Source organism: Ictalurus punctatus, chromosome 25 (assembly GCF_001660625.3).
Source record: "Ictalurus punctatus breed USDA103 chromosome 25, Coco_2.0, whole genome shotgun sequence".
NCBI classification, from domain to species: Eukaryota; Metazoa; Chordata; class Actinopteri; order Siluriformes; family Ictaluridae; genus Ictalurus; species Ictalurus punctatus.
The window spans coordinates 7482872-7501356 of record NC_030440.2 but is presented as its reverse complement, the minus strand read 5'-3'; the positions used below and the strand labels follow the sequence as shown (position 1 = coordinate 7501356).

Genomic DNA, 18485 nt, shown 5'->3' with positions numbered 1-18485 from the left:
AACTTCTGACCAATCAGATTCGAGAATTCATCCGCGCTGTGCTAAAAGTATGTATGAATAGGCCAGGTTTTAAACGAATATACACTATGCAGTATGGTATAATATTCTCACTAAGTTTTGGACACTGGGCCATCACACCCATACTGTATGTAGTCCTTCCCCCAAAATATTACCACAATCAGCATTGTCAGCATTTCGCTTCACTGGAAGTAAGGGGCCATAAACGCGTATTTTGCCAAGGCTGGTGTGGAAGAACTGAAGTGTCCTGCACAGAGCACTGACCTCAACACCAATGAACACCTTTGGGATGAATTAGAACACCACTGTGCCCCAGGCCTCATTAAAGCGCCAAAAGCACATATGGGTGTGGTGACAAGAAAGTTTTGGCCATTTAGTCCAAGTTATACTTAAACCATAGCTCTATCCATGAAATAACTTTAATCTTTGCCCCTTATGTTGCTTAGAAACCAAAACTAACTTCTACCAGACTACACTGCAAAGTTTACTGCAAATAGTATGCATAATAAATTCAACCATTTCCTGAACAGTGAAACACTTATCAGTGTTTTTTCAGCTGTTTTATTAAAGCAATATGCCACTCGATGGCACGTGCCATTTTATCAGGGGTAAAGAGGGTTTTACATATGATAATCATTGTAATGCATGCTCTCTCATGGTTAACTGCTTTATCAATTAACAAATTCTCAGTTCAACAATATCAAATCATAAATATCTCCTAATGCTTATTGACAAACTCTTCATTCATTGTTAGCAATGAAACAAGTACAAACACTTTCTGGTCCACAATTATCCTTTAATGATTATGCAATAAACAATACAATTAGTGTTAAGGAAATGTATGTGTACAGACACACATGTATGTGTACAGAGTAGAGAACAACCACCACAAAAGCAAATGTTCATCCTACTGCAAAATAATATAATAAAATGAACATATTTGCAGGACAAAGTCAATTTCTGAAAGCTGTTCTGAACGTTTACATTTGAGCAGTAAATGTTCTATATATACCCTTAGACACTTGAATAACTGATCTGTCTGAATAATTTGTCACGCCACATTATGCTTCAAAAGCATAATATAATATTAAAATCTACATTGCTGGATGACACAGGCCAAGCATGAAGTGTAAGCATGTATTATGACAGAAAAAAAAATGACAGCTAAAAATATATTTTTTAAATGATCACATAATTAACCTCTTTGACAAAGCCCATGTCCTAGACATTTGCACATTGCAGAAAATGCCACAAATTCAATTCTTTTGAATTCCCTTTTGCACGTTTGTGTGAACTGCTTTTACCTGTGCACAATGGATTGATGAACTATACACAAGTATGTCTATAGCAATAAGAATATGAAGATCTGCCACTGAGAATATGGATCTGGAAAAAACACTCTTAAATGTAACCGTTTACAAACAAACATGATAAATGAGAAAAGCAACAGAAAGAAAAGAAACTTGGTTATAATAATTGTTAAAAGTACATATTTGTGTAAAAAAAAAAAAGGTTTTGAATATTGCATGAGCTGCTGGTATTCTATCTTATGAAAATAGTTTATTGTGCGACTTTAGCTACAATACAAAATGCGTGGGGAGTGGGGAGACAAAAACAGAGGGAATACATACGTGTGGGACAAGTGAATATCTGTATTTAGAGAAGTGTGCGTTCAGCATTAAGGCTCTTGACTTTTCTCTTGGTCATAGTGGAGGCTACACTCCTTTGCCTTGATTAGCAAGAAATGTACCTCTAATAATCATTAAGGATTTGGCCTCCAGGCCACTGCTATGAGGAACACCCTCTGAGAGTGATGGAATAAGTAGGGACAGTCAGTAGACCGTGAACAGGTGGGGCAATGGTTCTACTTCGGAAGGAAATGTGGGGTAGGGTACGGGTATACAATGGGATATAAAGGGATACAGTGTCCGCAATTGCTAAGCAAGCTAGACTCAGTTAACTTGGTCCAGAGCACGAAGCAGCTCCTCGCCCTGCAGCAGAGATTGACGGTCCTGAATAGGGGCGTTGACCTCGCAGTCGTAGCGTGTCAGCTGTGGTAACCCTCCTCTGCTCTCAAATGAGCTGGACAGCAAACGACTGGCCACATCTTCAGAGAAGAAAAAAAAAGCCATTACTTTTTTTTAAACCAGCAAACAAAAGGCAAAGCAGGGGACGCAACGCACAGTACGCCTAATAACATTTCCGTAAGAGAGATAGAGCTTTAGTTGTTGAGAGTAGTAAGAGATGATCACTTTATGGTTTATGTCACTCACCAGACGGTAGTATCAGAATGGTTTTGTTCCCGCCAAGCAAGCTCGAACCTTTAACCTCCAGCACCTTGGCCCTCTTTCCAGGCTCAACAGCTTCATCCACAGATTGGAGCAAAACATCCTGCGATAAAAGGCACGTTAGATTTTATTTTAGTATTATGAAATGAAAAGTTTGCTGACTACATGTTTCTCACTGTTTTAGTGTTAATTACAACAATAAGCAATAAAAATAGCATATCATTTTATTACTATCGTTAAAGAAGCCGTATTAAGAAAATTTACATTACTGCAAATTTACATTCTTTTCAGAAGTCAACAAAGACACTCATCATTTTCAGACTTCCACAACCTTTACAATATAGACATTCATATCATAACAAGACCTTATGAAATGTGCTTGATAATAAAACATTATTTTAAAGTAAAATTTGAAAATGATTAATCAGTTGTAGACTGACCAGCCCGACAGCCTGAGACAGTGGGGTAATCTCCAGCTTCCTCTTCCGCTGGACATTCAACGACTTTGTAGAAAGATCCTGGTCTTCCACTTGCATTCTGGAAAGCAGGAGTTATTTATTATTGCTAATGCATATAATTAATATATTCCAACATCCTTCCACACAAACATAACCGTTCCGGTTAAATGTCAAAATATCTGAACATTTCACTCGTTTTGTATTTGCCTTTGCATGATTTCAGCATGGATTAACATTTTTAAACACAGTCCAGACAAGCAGCAGTGTTTATGATTTTTTCTCAACTAAAGCAAAACTGTTTTACTCATTGAAAACGTAAGGTTTTATTTTTATTTATCTCCTCAAATTTCCCCAAAAATGTTCTTTACAAGGTTTAAACCTATTTAAAAAAAAAAAAAAAAAAAACCTGTTTTGAGTAATTGACTGAAAGGCATGCATATACAGATGATAAGAGGCAGATCTTGCAGTTTACATCGTTCCACTGTTGTCCAATCAACCAGTTCTGACATTTTTTATTTGTTAAATATATGTCAGTAAATTTGTTCTATTATGAGTACAAGGGTGCGTGAATTCATCATGGGAAAAAGATTCTTCATGAACATTTTTGATCACCAAGGTTAAACTGAGAAGCAGCCTGTGGAGAAAATGTACCTCTTGGCCGCTTTGCCCGTCTGTGGGGTATTGTCATGGGCTCCCGAGGCCTCGTCGAAGGATGTGACGAAGATGCTGCTCACCTCCTGCAGCAGGTGGAGAGGAGAGGGGACATGGGGCGATGGCTCTGGTTTTATCGAGCCGGTGGAGCTGGATGTTGAAGATGGACGAGGAGGTGACTGCTGGAACAGCGAGTTAATGTCAGAACCAGTCTGAGGCCCAGAAGAGAGTGGGTCCAGAGGGGAGGGGATATGCAGCTGGAAGTCATCATCCATTGGAATATATGGGGCGAGCATCTCGAGGTCAAGATCGCACATTTCCTTAAAGGCAGAAAATGAGACACTGCAGCTTCAGAGAAAGCACACTTAAGAGTCGCATGTACATCGGCAAAAAGAAAAGGTTGGTCAATCTTACATCTGTGTTAAAGTGGGTGTCGGCTTCTGTGTCAGTAGCAAACATTTTCTCAACCAAATCCAGTTTAAATTCGGAGCCAATATCTGAATCCACATGGAAGTAATCTGCTGGACTGCTGGGCTGCAGGGAGGGAGCGGGAAAACACTTTCAATATCACAACATCAGAACTCCTTTTCAATCATAATGACATCACTATAGGCCTCAATAATAATCAATCAAGTGTCTACCTCAGAGGAACTGGCGGAGATAGAAGGAGTATTGGCAGTGTCTGAGACGTGGTGCGATGTGGATGAGAATGAAAATTCCTCTCCTCTAGGCTCCATTTTAACTAAGTCTGGAGATGGGTCGCTGGGAGCCAGTGGTGACATCGGCAAAGGGAGTTTCTCACTGGTGGAGGGCAGCATGACATCATTGTAAAGAGGCACCTCCTTCAGCACATGAATCTCAGAGTCTGAAAAATGTTATCAGAGGTTTTGTTGCTGTTGTAAATTTCTTGATGGTGTTCAGTGTAACTTCATCACATGCTTTTAAGCTTAACTGAAACAAATAACTGTTACAAAGAGATTTTATTTTAACATTTACATTTCCCACTCATAACTTGAACATCATACCAAATGGCTACTAAAATCACTTAATTCATCAACTCTACAACACTGCAACTGCTCTTTGTATGTTTAGCCATTGACATACTGTCTAATGTTGACCACATACTACATTGCCAACAGTTTATGGACACCCATATGTGTTTGCTGAGCAGCCCATTACAGATTTAGTCCTCCTCTGCTGTTATAATAACCGCCAAATTTCTACAAAGGCTTTCCACTAGATTTTGGAGCGTGGCTATGAGGATTTGTCCATTAAGCCACAAGAGCATTAGTGAAGTCTGGTACTGTTGATGTGTGAGGAGGTCTGGGGCTCAGTCAGCATTCCAATTTATCCCAAAGGTGTTTAATGGGGTTGAGGTCAGGGATCTGTGTAGGACACTTGAGTTCTTCCACTCCAACCTTGGTAAATCATGTCTTCATAGAGCTCGCTTTGTGTACAGAGGCACTGTCATGCTGGAACATGTTTGTCCTCTTAGTTCCAGTGAAGGCAAATTGTAACGCTACAGCATGCAAAGACATTCTAGACAATTGTGTGCTTCCGACTTTGTAGCAACAGTTTGGGGAAGAACCACATATTGGTGTGATGGTCAGGTGTCCACAAACTTTTGGTCATAAAGTGTACAGACGGGATGTATTAACCTGGGCTGTCGAAATCAAGGGAAATAATGGTGTCCCCTGCAGCTGGAGCCAGAACGGTGAGGGCTTCCGGCTTATCCTTTAGCTTCTCGTACAGGCTCTTGGGGCTCTCCACAGAGCACGTCAGTGGGTCCTTCTTGAAGAGCTTCATCATGTCCATAACTGACTTGTCCTCCTGCTCTACCTGCAGCTCCTCCTCCTTCTCCACAGTCTTCTCAGGTACGGTCTGTTGCAGAGAAAGGACCATGTCCTCCTCCACAATACCACTGTAAGACACATCAGTGGCATCACAAAAGATTACATTTCACTGCAATACATTTAATAGCTTGAGCAGGATTGCTCTTTTACAGACCATGTGAAATGATGTCTTACCTGAGAACGTAGTTCACGCACACAACGCACTGTGGCTGGGAGTTCTTGGGGTTGTAAATGACTGTGGCTTGAGTTTCGACCCACACATAGCCTGCTTTCTTGGCCAGCATTCGATATTGTCCTGTGGTAACCTGGCCCTTTGCAAACACTGAATATGGAGAAAGTCTAATCAGGCAAATTCTCCTGGCACAAAATTAATTCTTTTCTGAGTAGTGTCACAAAACTTCTGGTAGTTTAGTGTGTAATTAGCATGCAAAAAACATCGATCGTTGCAGTTTCTGTTACGTAGGTGTCAGCATTGTTATTACAAAAGAACAAGAAGCGTCACGATCAGCGTATAAAAGTAGCGCGTAAACGATCTATGGAAACTTACAATTATGATGTGTCTTGCTGAGGTGGTCAGAATCCAGGGCATGGTAGTATTCATACACAGACCTGTTTAGCAGTTCATCTGGCTCATATCCCATCAGCTCCGTGATTCTAATAGACAAAGAATAAGATTAATCATATACAGACCTGAGAGAGATAACAATTTATTCCTGGTGCATTAAGAGAGAACAGAGTGCATGATTGTCATTCTTGCCATATGTAACTATACAGTAGAAAAAAACAGCTTGTTTTCAAGGCACTGGTCAATATATTATAGATTATATAATAGAGAAATGATTAATTACAGAAAGGCTACCCAGTTTGCATTAAGGTATGTGATTAAAAACAGGTGTGCTACCTATTTAAAAGTGATTTTGTTAGAATATAATTTAATAAATGTTATCATCATTATTAAATGCAAGTTGACCAGGGAGGAAAAAAAAAAGTTCAGCATGCGCACAGTCTGTTAAAACATCTTTCCCCATTGTAAGGGGAATTATTTTAAAAACCACTAGGTGGTGATAAAGGCAAGGTTTCCCCTCACCTTATTGTAAATACTCTATGCTTGAGCTGAGGAAGTTGGTTTAACACAGTGACTAGAAACCTCATGAATGGCTAAAAGAATAATGGTTAAAGAAATAGAAGAACAAACACCTCCATGGGAGGGGAGAACAGAAAACATGGCTCTACAATACAATTCCATTTTTTTTTTTTTAAAGTTACATAAAAACAAGTACATTTTCATGTGGCATTGGTGTATGAAATAATGTGAAGCTAGTGAAAATGAAAGCATTTGATTTAATTAGTACAGTATGATTAACTCGCTTCACCTCTCATCGCAGTACGAGAACTTCATGTCCAGAGTATGGCGGCTTAGGAAGGTTTTGCTATCCAGAGGCACCTCGATGTTGGAGGGATGAGGGATGGGCTCACAGATCAGAACCAGATAGGTAATGGAGGGTTCTTTAAATCCAACGCCCCCTGAACTCTCACTGTGCTCCTGAACACGCACATGTCCTGTGCAGTGAAGAACCTGGAAGACAAAACAGATCAGGATCAGCAAGAATGAGCAAATCTTTTACATTCTCACTAAAAGAAAAACTGCCTCTTGTACTAACAAGTAGGGATGCACCGAAATTTCGGCTGCCAAAAATCTTCGGCCAAAAATGCCATTATCGGTTTTTGGCCAAAAGAGAGAGGGGAAAAAAAAAAGTCTTTTCACTCTTGATCTTGTCAATGGTTACCCAACAAACACCGATCATGTCAGCGGTTAGGAAATACGTCAAATTTCTGATAAGGACATCAAATTTGCAATCTGCAGTGTGTGTTCTGCAGAAATTAAGAGAAATAAGCCCTCTTCCGTTCTGTGTTTGACGTGTTGTTTTAATTAAAATGATTGTGTCGCATATTTCAACTTTTTGTATTTGCAAGTTTCTAAGTTCATTACGTGACTGCTGTTTTGCAGATCATAAAAGTTAACTGTACATTATTTGGTTAAAAAAATCTGTTAAATTTGACTGTTACAGAACCGAATGAAGAATAATATATTTCATACTGTTTTTGTTTTGGTGTGTTCATTTCAATAAAAGTGTGAGGATTTTTTTGGTTTGTAGTTTTTCCAATTCAGATTCATTACATTCATGAAATGAATGAAAAAGTCTAATATTAACACAATTATACAAAAAAAAAACTATTTTAGAATGGAAAAAAAAAGAAAAACAAACTTTCGGTTGTTGGCCAAGTGCATCCTGAATTTTCGGTTTTGGCACAGAATTTTCGGTTTCGGTGCATCACTACTAACAAGACGGTAGTTAAGATAACCTGACAACATAATGTACTATTGTTTTAGGTGCTATCGAGAAAAAGTCTCCATTTTCCTGCTGATGTGTGCCTGTCCTAACTAAGATGTCATTTCAGATGCACACTGGGATTTTGACCACAAGATTAAGGTGGCTCAGTTTGTTTCCGTGGTTAGGCTCCCTGTACCATGTCTACATCTCTGCTTAGGAAAGTATGGAGTAATTAGTAATGAACACAGACTTACTTTCCATGTGGCAGACTTGATGTTGACAGTGCGTCCTCTACTAGTGAGTGTGCACTTCATGCGAAGGAAGAAGCTTCGCTCGGTGTTTTGCTCCTTGGTTTTCTTGGACCCTACACAATAAGCAAGGAACAAAAGGTCATTAGCGAAACTCAACTTAAATGAATTTAATTACTACCAAGAGGAACTTTTTAAATCGGCTACCACGTAATGTAATGACAATTATATGAGATGCAGTGAGTGGCTCACCAGTTCTGTGCACCAGCATCTCCCTTACTTCCTCGTGATCACAGGGATGTGTGAAGTCAAAAATGCTGTGGCCGGTCAAATCAAACTGAGAGACAAGGAGATGAACAAACAGCGTTACACGGACAATCTCCAAACACAAACGCTAAATAAACTTGGGTAAACATCTACCTGTGTGAGGCCCATGCATTTGCAGACATTATCAGAGAGATAGACCATGTCTCCATCCTCAGATAACACCATTAGGAAGCCGTCCAGGGCCTTCAGGTAAAAGCTGTTGAGCTGGCTCTCCAGTTCAGACTCTTTATCTGTGCCATCTAACAACAGAGAGAGAGAGAGAGAGAGAGAGAGAGAGAGAGAGAGAGAGAGAGAGAGAGGGGGAAAGAGTTCAGCCTGACTACTTTTATCATTTAACATCATTATGAACTTCCCTACACCACCATTAATAGCAGACGGTTTTTATGCTGCTAAAAGATGCATTGTTATACTGAACCGTTCTAATAGGTTCTAATAATACTAGCTAATGCTAGCATTAGTTCTTCTTCCAATTACTCTCACAGCAAAGCTAGTTAAGAAATCTACATCTAGTGCTGGAATCTGCAAATATGCACCCAGCAAACAGAGACTGTCTGAACCCACTACCCATATCACATTTCGATCAGATCTCAGTAACACTGATAGCTTTAACTGATTTACCCATTGCATGTGCCATGATCCAACACTAGGACTTAAGATGATTTGTTACAACACTTAACACAAATTAACTAGTCAATGATTAATCTGCTGCCACAAAAAAAAGTTGATAATGGTACTGCAATGGCACTTGCGCTTACCTGCAACACCTGATGACATGCATAGATTCCTTTGATTTATTTTTAAAGAAAAACTAGCAGGTGTGTGGATTTGCTCCTTGTGACTTCTCATCCTAAGGTATAGGGGTCGACCGTTATGTTTTTTTCTTGTTTTTTTTTTTCCAGGGCTGATACTGATTATTAGTAATCAAGGACACAGATGACTGATGTTTGGAGCCAACATGAATTTATCATAAACTGTATTTTTGTAGTGTAAAATATGCACAAGAATGCTACTCTTACTCACAACTTACATTAAATGAACTATAATGTTTAATATTAGAACAAAACTGTGCAAAAGGTATACTTATGTCAGTCATCGTCGGCTCAACGTGTGTGATGTGGGTGTGTGCGCGAGAGTGAGTGAGTGAGCGAGCGAGCAAAATGACAGGACTTTTTGCATTGTTCAACCTCGACATGTTCTTACCTCTTCTCTCACTGTGGAAGTGAATGCAGGCGCTGCTTCATTTCTGCGTTTCTCACAAACACTGAAAAGCACGTTTGTTTGGATTTACTCAACACGTGGTCCACATTTATACCAATCCAAGAGCGCTGCGAGCAGGCAGGACATAGACACAGACTACAGAAGTGTTGGTTGGGTGTACTCCAAGAGTCACCCACATTTCAAGCAATCCAGTATTGGTGTGGGTGGGAGACTGGGCCAGACTACATAAGTGTGTGTGTAGGTGTTTTTTTTTTTTTTTTTCTTGGTTGTGGTTGCATCAGATATGCACATACATAAAAGAAAAAAACATTTTTATCAGCAAGTAAACTTGTTCAAATGCAGATTCCGATAATCAGAGAAATGCTGAATATCAGCTTCGATAATTGGTCGACCCCTAACGAGGTACTGTGGACGCTGATGTGGTGATGAGTCCATAACTAGCCTATGTATGTTCTGTGGACTTTTTTGTTTAAATATATATTTCATTTTCCTTTACAGCCAATTGTCTATAAAGATATGTTTAATTCTGCCTTACATTTGTCAATTATTGACCAAAGAAATCCCTTAAATTTTGCAACCCTAGTCTTAACAGCTTTGGATTATATATAAATCCCCCGAAAAGGTTTCACTTGACGCAGGTAACACAGCACTAAAATGATCATAAACATCCACTGACCCTTAGACTGATCAGAGTTCAGCAGTTTTCTCATGCGCAGGTAGCTGATGGTGAGCCTCATGATGGAGGCCTTGTCCAGGTGGGAGGTGACATTGTGGGGCAGGGGCAGATGGTTTGCGAGCTCATAGAACACCTCAGACTCCTTGCCCCTGCGACATCGGGCCGCATCCCTGGACTTCTCCTTCCTGCGCTCCGAGCTCACCCTGGAAAGACAATGAGGGAATTATTTTCGCACTTCACCTACAAGACTCCTGATAAGCCTGACTGAGACATGGGAAGTAAATGCGAGGTCACCTCATTTGCATAGCCCCTGTATATGCAGTCTTTCTGGCCCAGCACAAACGCAACACGAATAAGTGGTCACTGGAGTTTGGCTAGATGTGGTGGAGTGATGGTACTGCAGAATAGATTATTTACCAAGACTAAAGGTTGGTGAGTTATGGCCACAGTCAGTATCCTTTTATCCAAGTTCCCATGATAAACAGAGACTAAAACAACATCATACAATGCAAGTGAAAAGAGAAGTCTTTACAAGTTATTCATCTGGTCAGTTATCTTGTTCCCCACATACACCGCAATGAAGCCAGAAATGAAAATGAATGTTTTCTCTGTGGCTTTAAAGCAGAACCTCCCTCAACTTTAACCTACTAGAGGAAACAATTGCATAGGTCTATTATTTACATGCTATTTATTACTTTTAAAATATTATAAAATGTTAAAACCTGCATTAAAATAGAGTTCGGTGTAATGGAATTTAAATAATAATAATAATAATAATAATAATAATAATAATAATAACAACTCAACATCTAAAACATTAAAAACATCATTTCTAGTTCACCAAACAGTAACACACTGCAAAATGTAGATCAAATACCTTTAACTCAAGAAATCATCATTACAGTCTATAAAATGTGTTTTGCATAAGCCTTTAGTGACTGGCCCAAACTTCCATTATAAGCGAGTTTAAAGAAACGGAAATGGTCTGTGGAAACCACCCACACGCTCTACTTCTGAAGTGTCCACGTAGAATAAAAGAGCGCTGTCTGCTTTAAAAATAGTCCCATGTCTTGTTAGTGTGCTTCAAATACACTGAAGCAGAATGAAGCAGGAGCCAAATCTTTTCGAATATAACTCAAGTCAGAATAACTGAATCCGTACCAAAGCAGCCTTAAGTGTTGCAAAATCTGTCTACACTTTTTATGTGTAAAAAAGGAGTAGATCACACAATGACACTATAAACCTTCCAGCATGTATAACATGGTAAGCTAGCTAGCTAGCAAGTACATAGGCTTTAATGCTAACATTATTACACCAACTTGGTGCTATAATGTTTATGCATCACATCAGAATGGTAACTACCACAGCATTTATCCTTTTTTTTTTGTGATGAAAAACATACAGAAGCAGGAGGACACACAGAACTAGCAGCTGGTGCCGGGATCTTTATACTGGTTATTTGGTTGTTGTTATATGTTAATGAAATGATTTGTGAAGTGTAGTATTTTGATAATGAAATTGCTTTATGTGATCGTCAAAAATAGAAACAGTGAGGGAACATTTTTCCTTGAATTTGTTTTTTGGAGAAAAAAAACCCCAGCATCACTGACTTAAAGTTTTTTTTACTTTCTGTTCACTCCTATTTAATAGTAGAAACTTTTATCACTAATAAGTTGAGAGGTGGAAAAAACAACAACACTTCTGTGCATGCATGTACTAAAAGTATGAAAAACAAACTCCATTTGCAAGCTACCGGGCTGGACAGGGAACACATGAGCATTTCAGGGTGTGTTTTGATGCATCTTAAAAAGCGACACCATTCAGAACCTCAGTTCTCTTTAACTATAATGTTCTTCATTACATTAAACTTAGATGATATTTTCTCCCAATTTGGTCATTTGGGAATTCCCGCCCACACACCCTATCCCCTACGACATGGCAGCTTCCAGCCGACACCGGGGAGAATATCTCCCAAATTTGCTCTCTTGGATTCCCAGCCACGGATGACTCAGACATCATCGGGATTCAGACTCGGTTTTTGGCTGCTCGAGAGTCCCAGACAGTGGACATTTTAGTTATCTTTTCTAATGTTCTGCAGCCAAAATTGCTGTGTATCTAACTCATCACTTGGGGACTTTCAAGTGCGCTATGAAAACAGCTCTGCTTTCAACAATGCACCACACTTTTCTCCGGAGTTACACTTCATTACCGCAGTGATCTGCATGTAAATAGTATAATACTGCAATAAAATGATTGTGCCTGACAGTCACACAAGTGACGAAAACAGCTGCACAATTACGACATTTGCGCAAAGAAACGCCCCAGAATCACCATATATGGTAAACGACTTCTCTTTAAAAAGCCCAGTATCCTGCTCATGGCACTGTTTATTGCAGACAACATGGCACATGTCAAACTGTCGAAGATGATGAGCTTCACCATCAGGTGGAGTAAAACAAAAATGGTTTATCTGGCAATTTTACGAGTGGTTTGTCTGAGAAATGAATATGATTTTTTATGGCTACATGTGTGCATTATATTGCCCAAATTTAGACAAAACCTATCAGGAAGGAAAGAGAGAATAAAAGAAGATGGAAATTCCCATGCAGAGCAGAATGAAAGGGCAAGTCATTTCAACCTGAATACAAGTTCTTTCCCAGGGTTAGTTGTCCTACTGATATTACAAGCAGAACAATAAAAACTTGCCCTCTTTGTAAGAGCTAGAAAACCATACTTGCTAAAACAATGACATAGCGGGCTGTCTTTGGCCTACAAGAATAGGGAAGGAAGTGCATCAAAGCTGCCAACACACTGCCAGGATGCAGAACAGCATTTTAAAACAGAAGTTATATTAATTAGAAAAGAAGCTTCGGCACAATGGTAAGAAGGAAATGACTGTTAAAGAAACGCAGGAATGAACCTATTTTAAAAGGATATTGCAACATACGAAGTCTGCATGAGACAACGATTAAGGATAAAGCTATGCACCTCACACACAGACAAAGGAATATCCATAAAAATTGGAGGGTATTTAAGAAGGCGAATCTTTAGTCTAAATTCATGTTTCTTTACAAGGTTGGTACTAAATTAACAAATGAATAACAATTTCTTTCCTATTACAGACTATACTTTTTAAAGACTATACTATTTCAAGCTTATAAACACCGCTACAAAAAGTGTTCAATGTTAATACGGGATATTAATTTAAAACACTAAACTAAAACAGTCACTATAATGCTGTTAAACTTTGATGAGTACTCCCGATGGGAAACCGGCCAAGCCGATTCAACATCAATAACATATTAATACACGGGCAGAACAGCTGTGCTTAAAACTTAATAAAATGGCTGAAGAGCAGTGATTTCTAGATTTTTTTTAACTAATAGTTTTGACATTTCTACTTATATTAAACTTTTTCACAAAAATGTAGTTTCCATTTTGAGCTAAGGAGAAGTAGCCAACAAGCCCTTCTGCCCATTTGGGAACTTTAAGAGAAGCATCCTGGGTGAAGCTCTCTCGGTGGTAGTTTTACCACCGCGGTGGTGGAGTCACATCACACGTAACGTTAAAGTTTTTGCTTCAGTGGGCACTATGACAAGTACAAAGTACAGTGCTTGGCATACAAGTATAATAATAATAATAATAATAATAATAATAATAATAATAACAGTTGCGATATTCATTTGTATAACCTACCATATAGTGAGAGATTTTACATTAATACACAAACTGATATACAAAAGGGAACCCCCCCCCCAAAAAAAACAACCACTCACTGCGGTGGTGAAACACTGCCACCGTCACAGCCCTATGCAAAACAATTTCATGCAATTGCAATTTCACCAATTTAAGTAGTTTTCTGCAAAAACACACAAAACTCTGCAAACTGCATCACGCATTTTGAAAAAAGACGCAGCAAAATCAAGCATTTGGCCTACAACAATCACCAAAAAAACCTCCTTAAAATCCTGTATGAGCAGGTGGTATACAGTATTTTTATGATTTAGTTCTGATTTAGAAACAAATTCAAACTACTGACAAGATCTGTCTTTTTTAGCGTCTTTCTCTCCATGGTCATTTCGTCATCCGTCTCTGCACTTACGTACAGTTAATTTACTAAAATATCGGCTCTTTATGCGCCAGTAATTATCAGCCGTGAACTGTGCTGTATAGATCAATCACATACGCATCCTATAAAAAAGAAGCTTTAAAACAGAGAAGTCAAATGAAATATTTTTTTGCAAGCGAATTACTCAATTACTTTAAGGGAAATGGTTCAGCCCTAGAAATATAGTTCTCTATTTTTTTGCAGCTTTCACGCTGGCACTCTCCATGTAATGTGTGTGTTATGCATGTTGTTGTACGTTATACAGGTATAACGTTCTCCTAAACAACTTTACAGTCACACGTTAAAACAACCGAGGGTTTTTACACCCTTTGGTAGTACTCGTGCTACAATACTCATCTAAATATCGACTAAGAACCTATTAGTTTGGCAACATGTAGTGTAGAGTATACAAAAGATTTAAACACAAAGTCATTGTAAACACATAACAAATGTTATGTGTGGCCTGGCACAAAATATATATTTACTATTACAATTTGAATACATTTGTTTACTTTAAACAGCTCCTCAAAGCACCTTAACAGAGCCGAGAAATAAAAAGGATGCACGGGCCCAAAGTTGAAATGTTTCCTCTGAAACAGCCTTGTGATAAGATCTCGTTTAAACAGCCTTGTGAAACAGCCTTGTGATTTAAGATCTCGTTCTACTAGTTAGATATGTCAAATCTAAATGTACGACACAGGGTGGACAAAACAAATAACCAGATGCCCGACACAACCAAATATAACGTCCAGGCTCCATGCCTGGAAGACAAAGAAGGTTCAACAACAGAAAAATCCCTACTCCCTACTGACTTTAACAAAAACATGTCTTCATTTGGTTTGTACGTTAAATATAAACATAATGTGCTTTGTCTTCAATACTGTATTACCCACCTGCTGCACTACACACATCAGCCGAGGGCTAATTTGTTCTCAGCCAATTCCCACCCACCTGTCACCTACCATGCAGAGAGAGTGAAGAACACCTGTTTTCTACTAGACACATGAAGCCAGCCAACCGAATCTTTTCTAACAAACTCAGGAACATGCTATTTACAGGCGAGAGAGAGCATGCCATACCTCCCACCTGGCTAATTTTGCTCTCGTGGACTCACGGCTATGGACGGCGTCGGCATTTGATCTTGCGATGCATAAAATGCAGCACAAAGACATCATACAGACCTCCTGCTAGTACCATATGCAGTCGTCATGCATTCAGACATATTGAGGGAAAATAAGGATGCTAGCCAGACTTGAATATTATCTTTTATGTGTGACACAAGCTCATAGCAACATCCGGACTTTTTTGTCTTGGGCACAAACACAATGTGCAGCATTAGACATATACATGTCTGAATTTGCTTCCCTAAGTATGTACAAATGCATTTAACTAGCTAACCAGCTCGCTATATATTATTACATTAAGTTAACTATCGCTTTTCAGTCCTTCCAAGATTTTGCGATGTCATGATCACAGAAATGAACACAAAATAGAGGAATTTCATAATATTCAGACATGCTTAAGATATTTGGATCAAGACGCGTCGTGTGACATCATCACAACACGCATTCAGCCAAAGCCCTCTTCGATTCACGAGCGTCAAACATGAGTACAGTTAAAAGGTCTCAATTACCAACAAACATCACTGTGAAAGACCGCGCAAAACAATCTCATGCAATTACAATTTCACCAATTCAAGTACAAAAAACTCCTTAAACTGGACTGCAAATTTTTTTTTAAGCCACAGCAAAACCAAGCTTTTATGGACGCAATGATCACAAAAAATATTATTTATCTCTTGTGACACTGGGTGTAGAAAATGGGTCTATAGTATAGATTCAAACTTGTACTTGAAATATTGCTTTTAAATTCATCCAGTTACTAGTCTACAAAAATTACTCAATTTCCATCACCGCTCTGTACGGTCGTAAACATACAAACATACCATGCCTGTTTAAATTAAACAAGACATCTTTCATATGTACAAAGTGAATGCTTAATCCCATAGTACAAAATGACTTTCACATGACCTAGTGAAAACAAAACACTAGGAAGCATGTCAGGCAAACAGGAGCAGGATTATCCATCGGCAGGGGACACTATCCTCAAAGTGTAGAAAACTTAACAAGAGGCTGTTAAGTGGCTTATGAGCTTAGCTGTTAATTATGTTAATCAACATGTAGTCAATGAGACCACACCATTCAAATACATCACACTTGATACAGTGTGGCGACACTAATCCTAACAGTAAGAGAAATCATGTGTTGCAATGCCTACATATACTCATTTCAGCAGCGAATGTGCGTCATGTGCTTGTGTATTGCCAAAAGGTTACCGCATTATCATCGCAAGTTTGTGTTGGAAGTGTTACATGTATTGCTCAAACAAAAAAAATCCTGAATGGTATCATTTTGGCACTGCAACTTTTATTGTTTGTCTTGACCTTATACACACAAACACACACACACACACACACACACACACACACACACACACAAAGCATACCGAAAACAGAGAATAAATAGGAAGTGTAAGAGACAAGTTACTCATTTTCCTGGTAAAGATCAGGCAAAAGACTTGCCAGAAGCCTAAACAGGAAATCCCATTGACGTCAAAGCTTATGCTGAGCAAGATATGAGTGAAATGCAGGGCCAAACAGAAGTCAGATATGTACATGGCACCTAAATATGGGTTAAATGGTCAATTCCATGTGTACTCATGCCTTCAATAATAATAATAATAATAATAATAATAATAATAATAATACACACACACACACACATTATATATATATATATATATATATATATATATATATATATATATATATATATATATATATATGTATTACAGATTAACTAAAGTCACCATTTAACATTCACTCAAACTTACAGATTAATTGGCAGGAGATGATAATACTAATGATATTATTATTATTATTATTAATAATAATAATAATGATGATGATGAAGAAGATGAAGATGATGATGAAGATGAAAGCAGCCGCTGGCTATTATTACCAGGCTCAGCTTATTGTACTCCACACTACAGAAATACCTTGTGAAGAACAGAATATGGAGAAACCCGGTCTCCATTTTCGTCTAAAGTCATTAACGTTAAGAAAATAAAAATAAATCCTCAGACTGCAAATATAAGCTATATAATTTTAGCTAATAAAAAATAATTAAAGGAAAAGGTACATTCAAATACTGTAATAGGCTAACGGGTAGAGAGCTATAGTTCAGCTATAACAGTATTTCCAGTATTGTCTACATAGCTCTTTTTTTATATAGATATTTCTTCAATGTTGCAAAAATAAACTTTAATTCAAAATAAAGCATTTCTCTGTACGGTACAGAGTGTCTAAATGCATTGTCTGTCTTGTGTGCAAACTTATTGTGGGACAAACGCTTCAGACGGACCTTAGACACAAAATGGCCACCCGGCTACCAGAAATGTTGTTTGCTAACTTAAGTGTTAGCTGGAAGCATCATTGCTAACAGCAGCACCGCGAGCTTTAAGGCATCACACCGCGTTTAACCCACTGCAGGGGAATACAAAGCACGGAAAGACCTTCACTATACCTTTTCTTTTCGGTGACAACTCCAGTATCCATTCCTGGGTGAAACCTCTCAGTGTGTAAGGTTTTACCCCTGATCCACCGCCGCGACAAAACAAATGGCTAAAGCTAGCTGGTTCCCAAGGCCGATAGAGTGAAGGACGTGTCCAACTGTCTTTACAAATATGCTGCAAGACTTTACAAAAAATAAATAAATAAATAAACACAGCAGGAACAGTCTCTTATCCGATATTCTGATCAGTCGAATTCAAGAGGGAGGTCGACCCTCTAATAGCCTGAAGGTCATAACACTTATTTTCCAGCAGTCGGTTATCTTCAGCGCGGAGTTACAGCAGAACTACACAACCTACTGACAACTACAGTCTATGTGGCGCGTGCACGGTACGGGAGCGCGCAATCACATGCTTCCCTGGCATGGAGACAAGAAACGTCACTGAAACCTCTTACTGCAGCTCTTTCCACAGGCTCTGTGGAGGCTAAAGATGGAAACAAAATGTAGAACACATTTGAAACGGATAAAAGACATGTCAGGACAATCTCAGTCTAAGCACAGGAGTGACAGTGGCATTGAGTGTGAGTGTGAGTGCTCATATACAGGTATCTGCTCAGTGGAGGTCCTTTGGTGGTCCCTTTAAACTGATAGATGAAGTCCAGGGCACATGATCGATTATACATAGCAACAGATGGGATACAGTCAGTACCTCAGCGTGGGGACAAGATTTACATT

The 18485-nt window shown here is 38.8% G+C and overlaps 1 protein-coding gene across 1 annotated transcript; it reads right to left on the bottom strand.

Annotated features, from left to right (window-relative positions):
• Positions 1–793: 793 nt before the first annotated feature.
• Positions 794–17822, bottom strand: hif1ab (hypoxia inducible factor 1 subunit alpha b). The gene is given in 17 exon segments (NM_001200301.1): positions 794–2125; positions 2292–2409; positions 2747–2843; positions 3416–3735; positions 3830–3949; positions 4057–4280; positions 5074–5270; positions 5272–5282; positions 5285–5336; positions 5443–5590; positions 5816–5922; positions 6642–6844; positions 7856–7965; positions 8102–8186; positions 8270–8415; positions 10071–10273; positions 17763–17822. Coding segments are annotated over 17 exon segments (2328 nt in total). The 5' UTR covers positions 17795–17822; the 3' UTR covers positions 794–1970.
• Between the last annotated feature and the right edge of the window lie 663 nt (positions 17823–18485).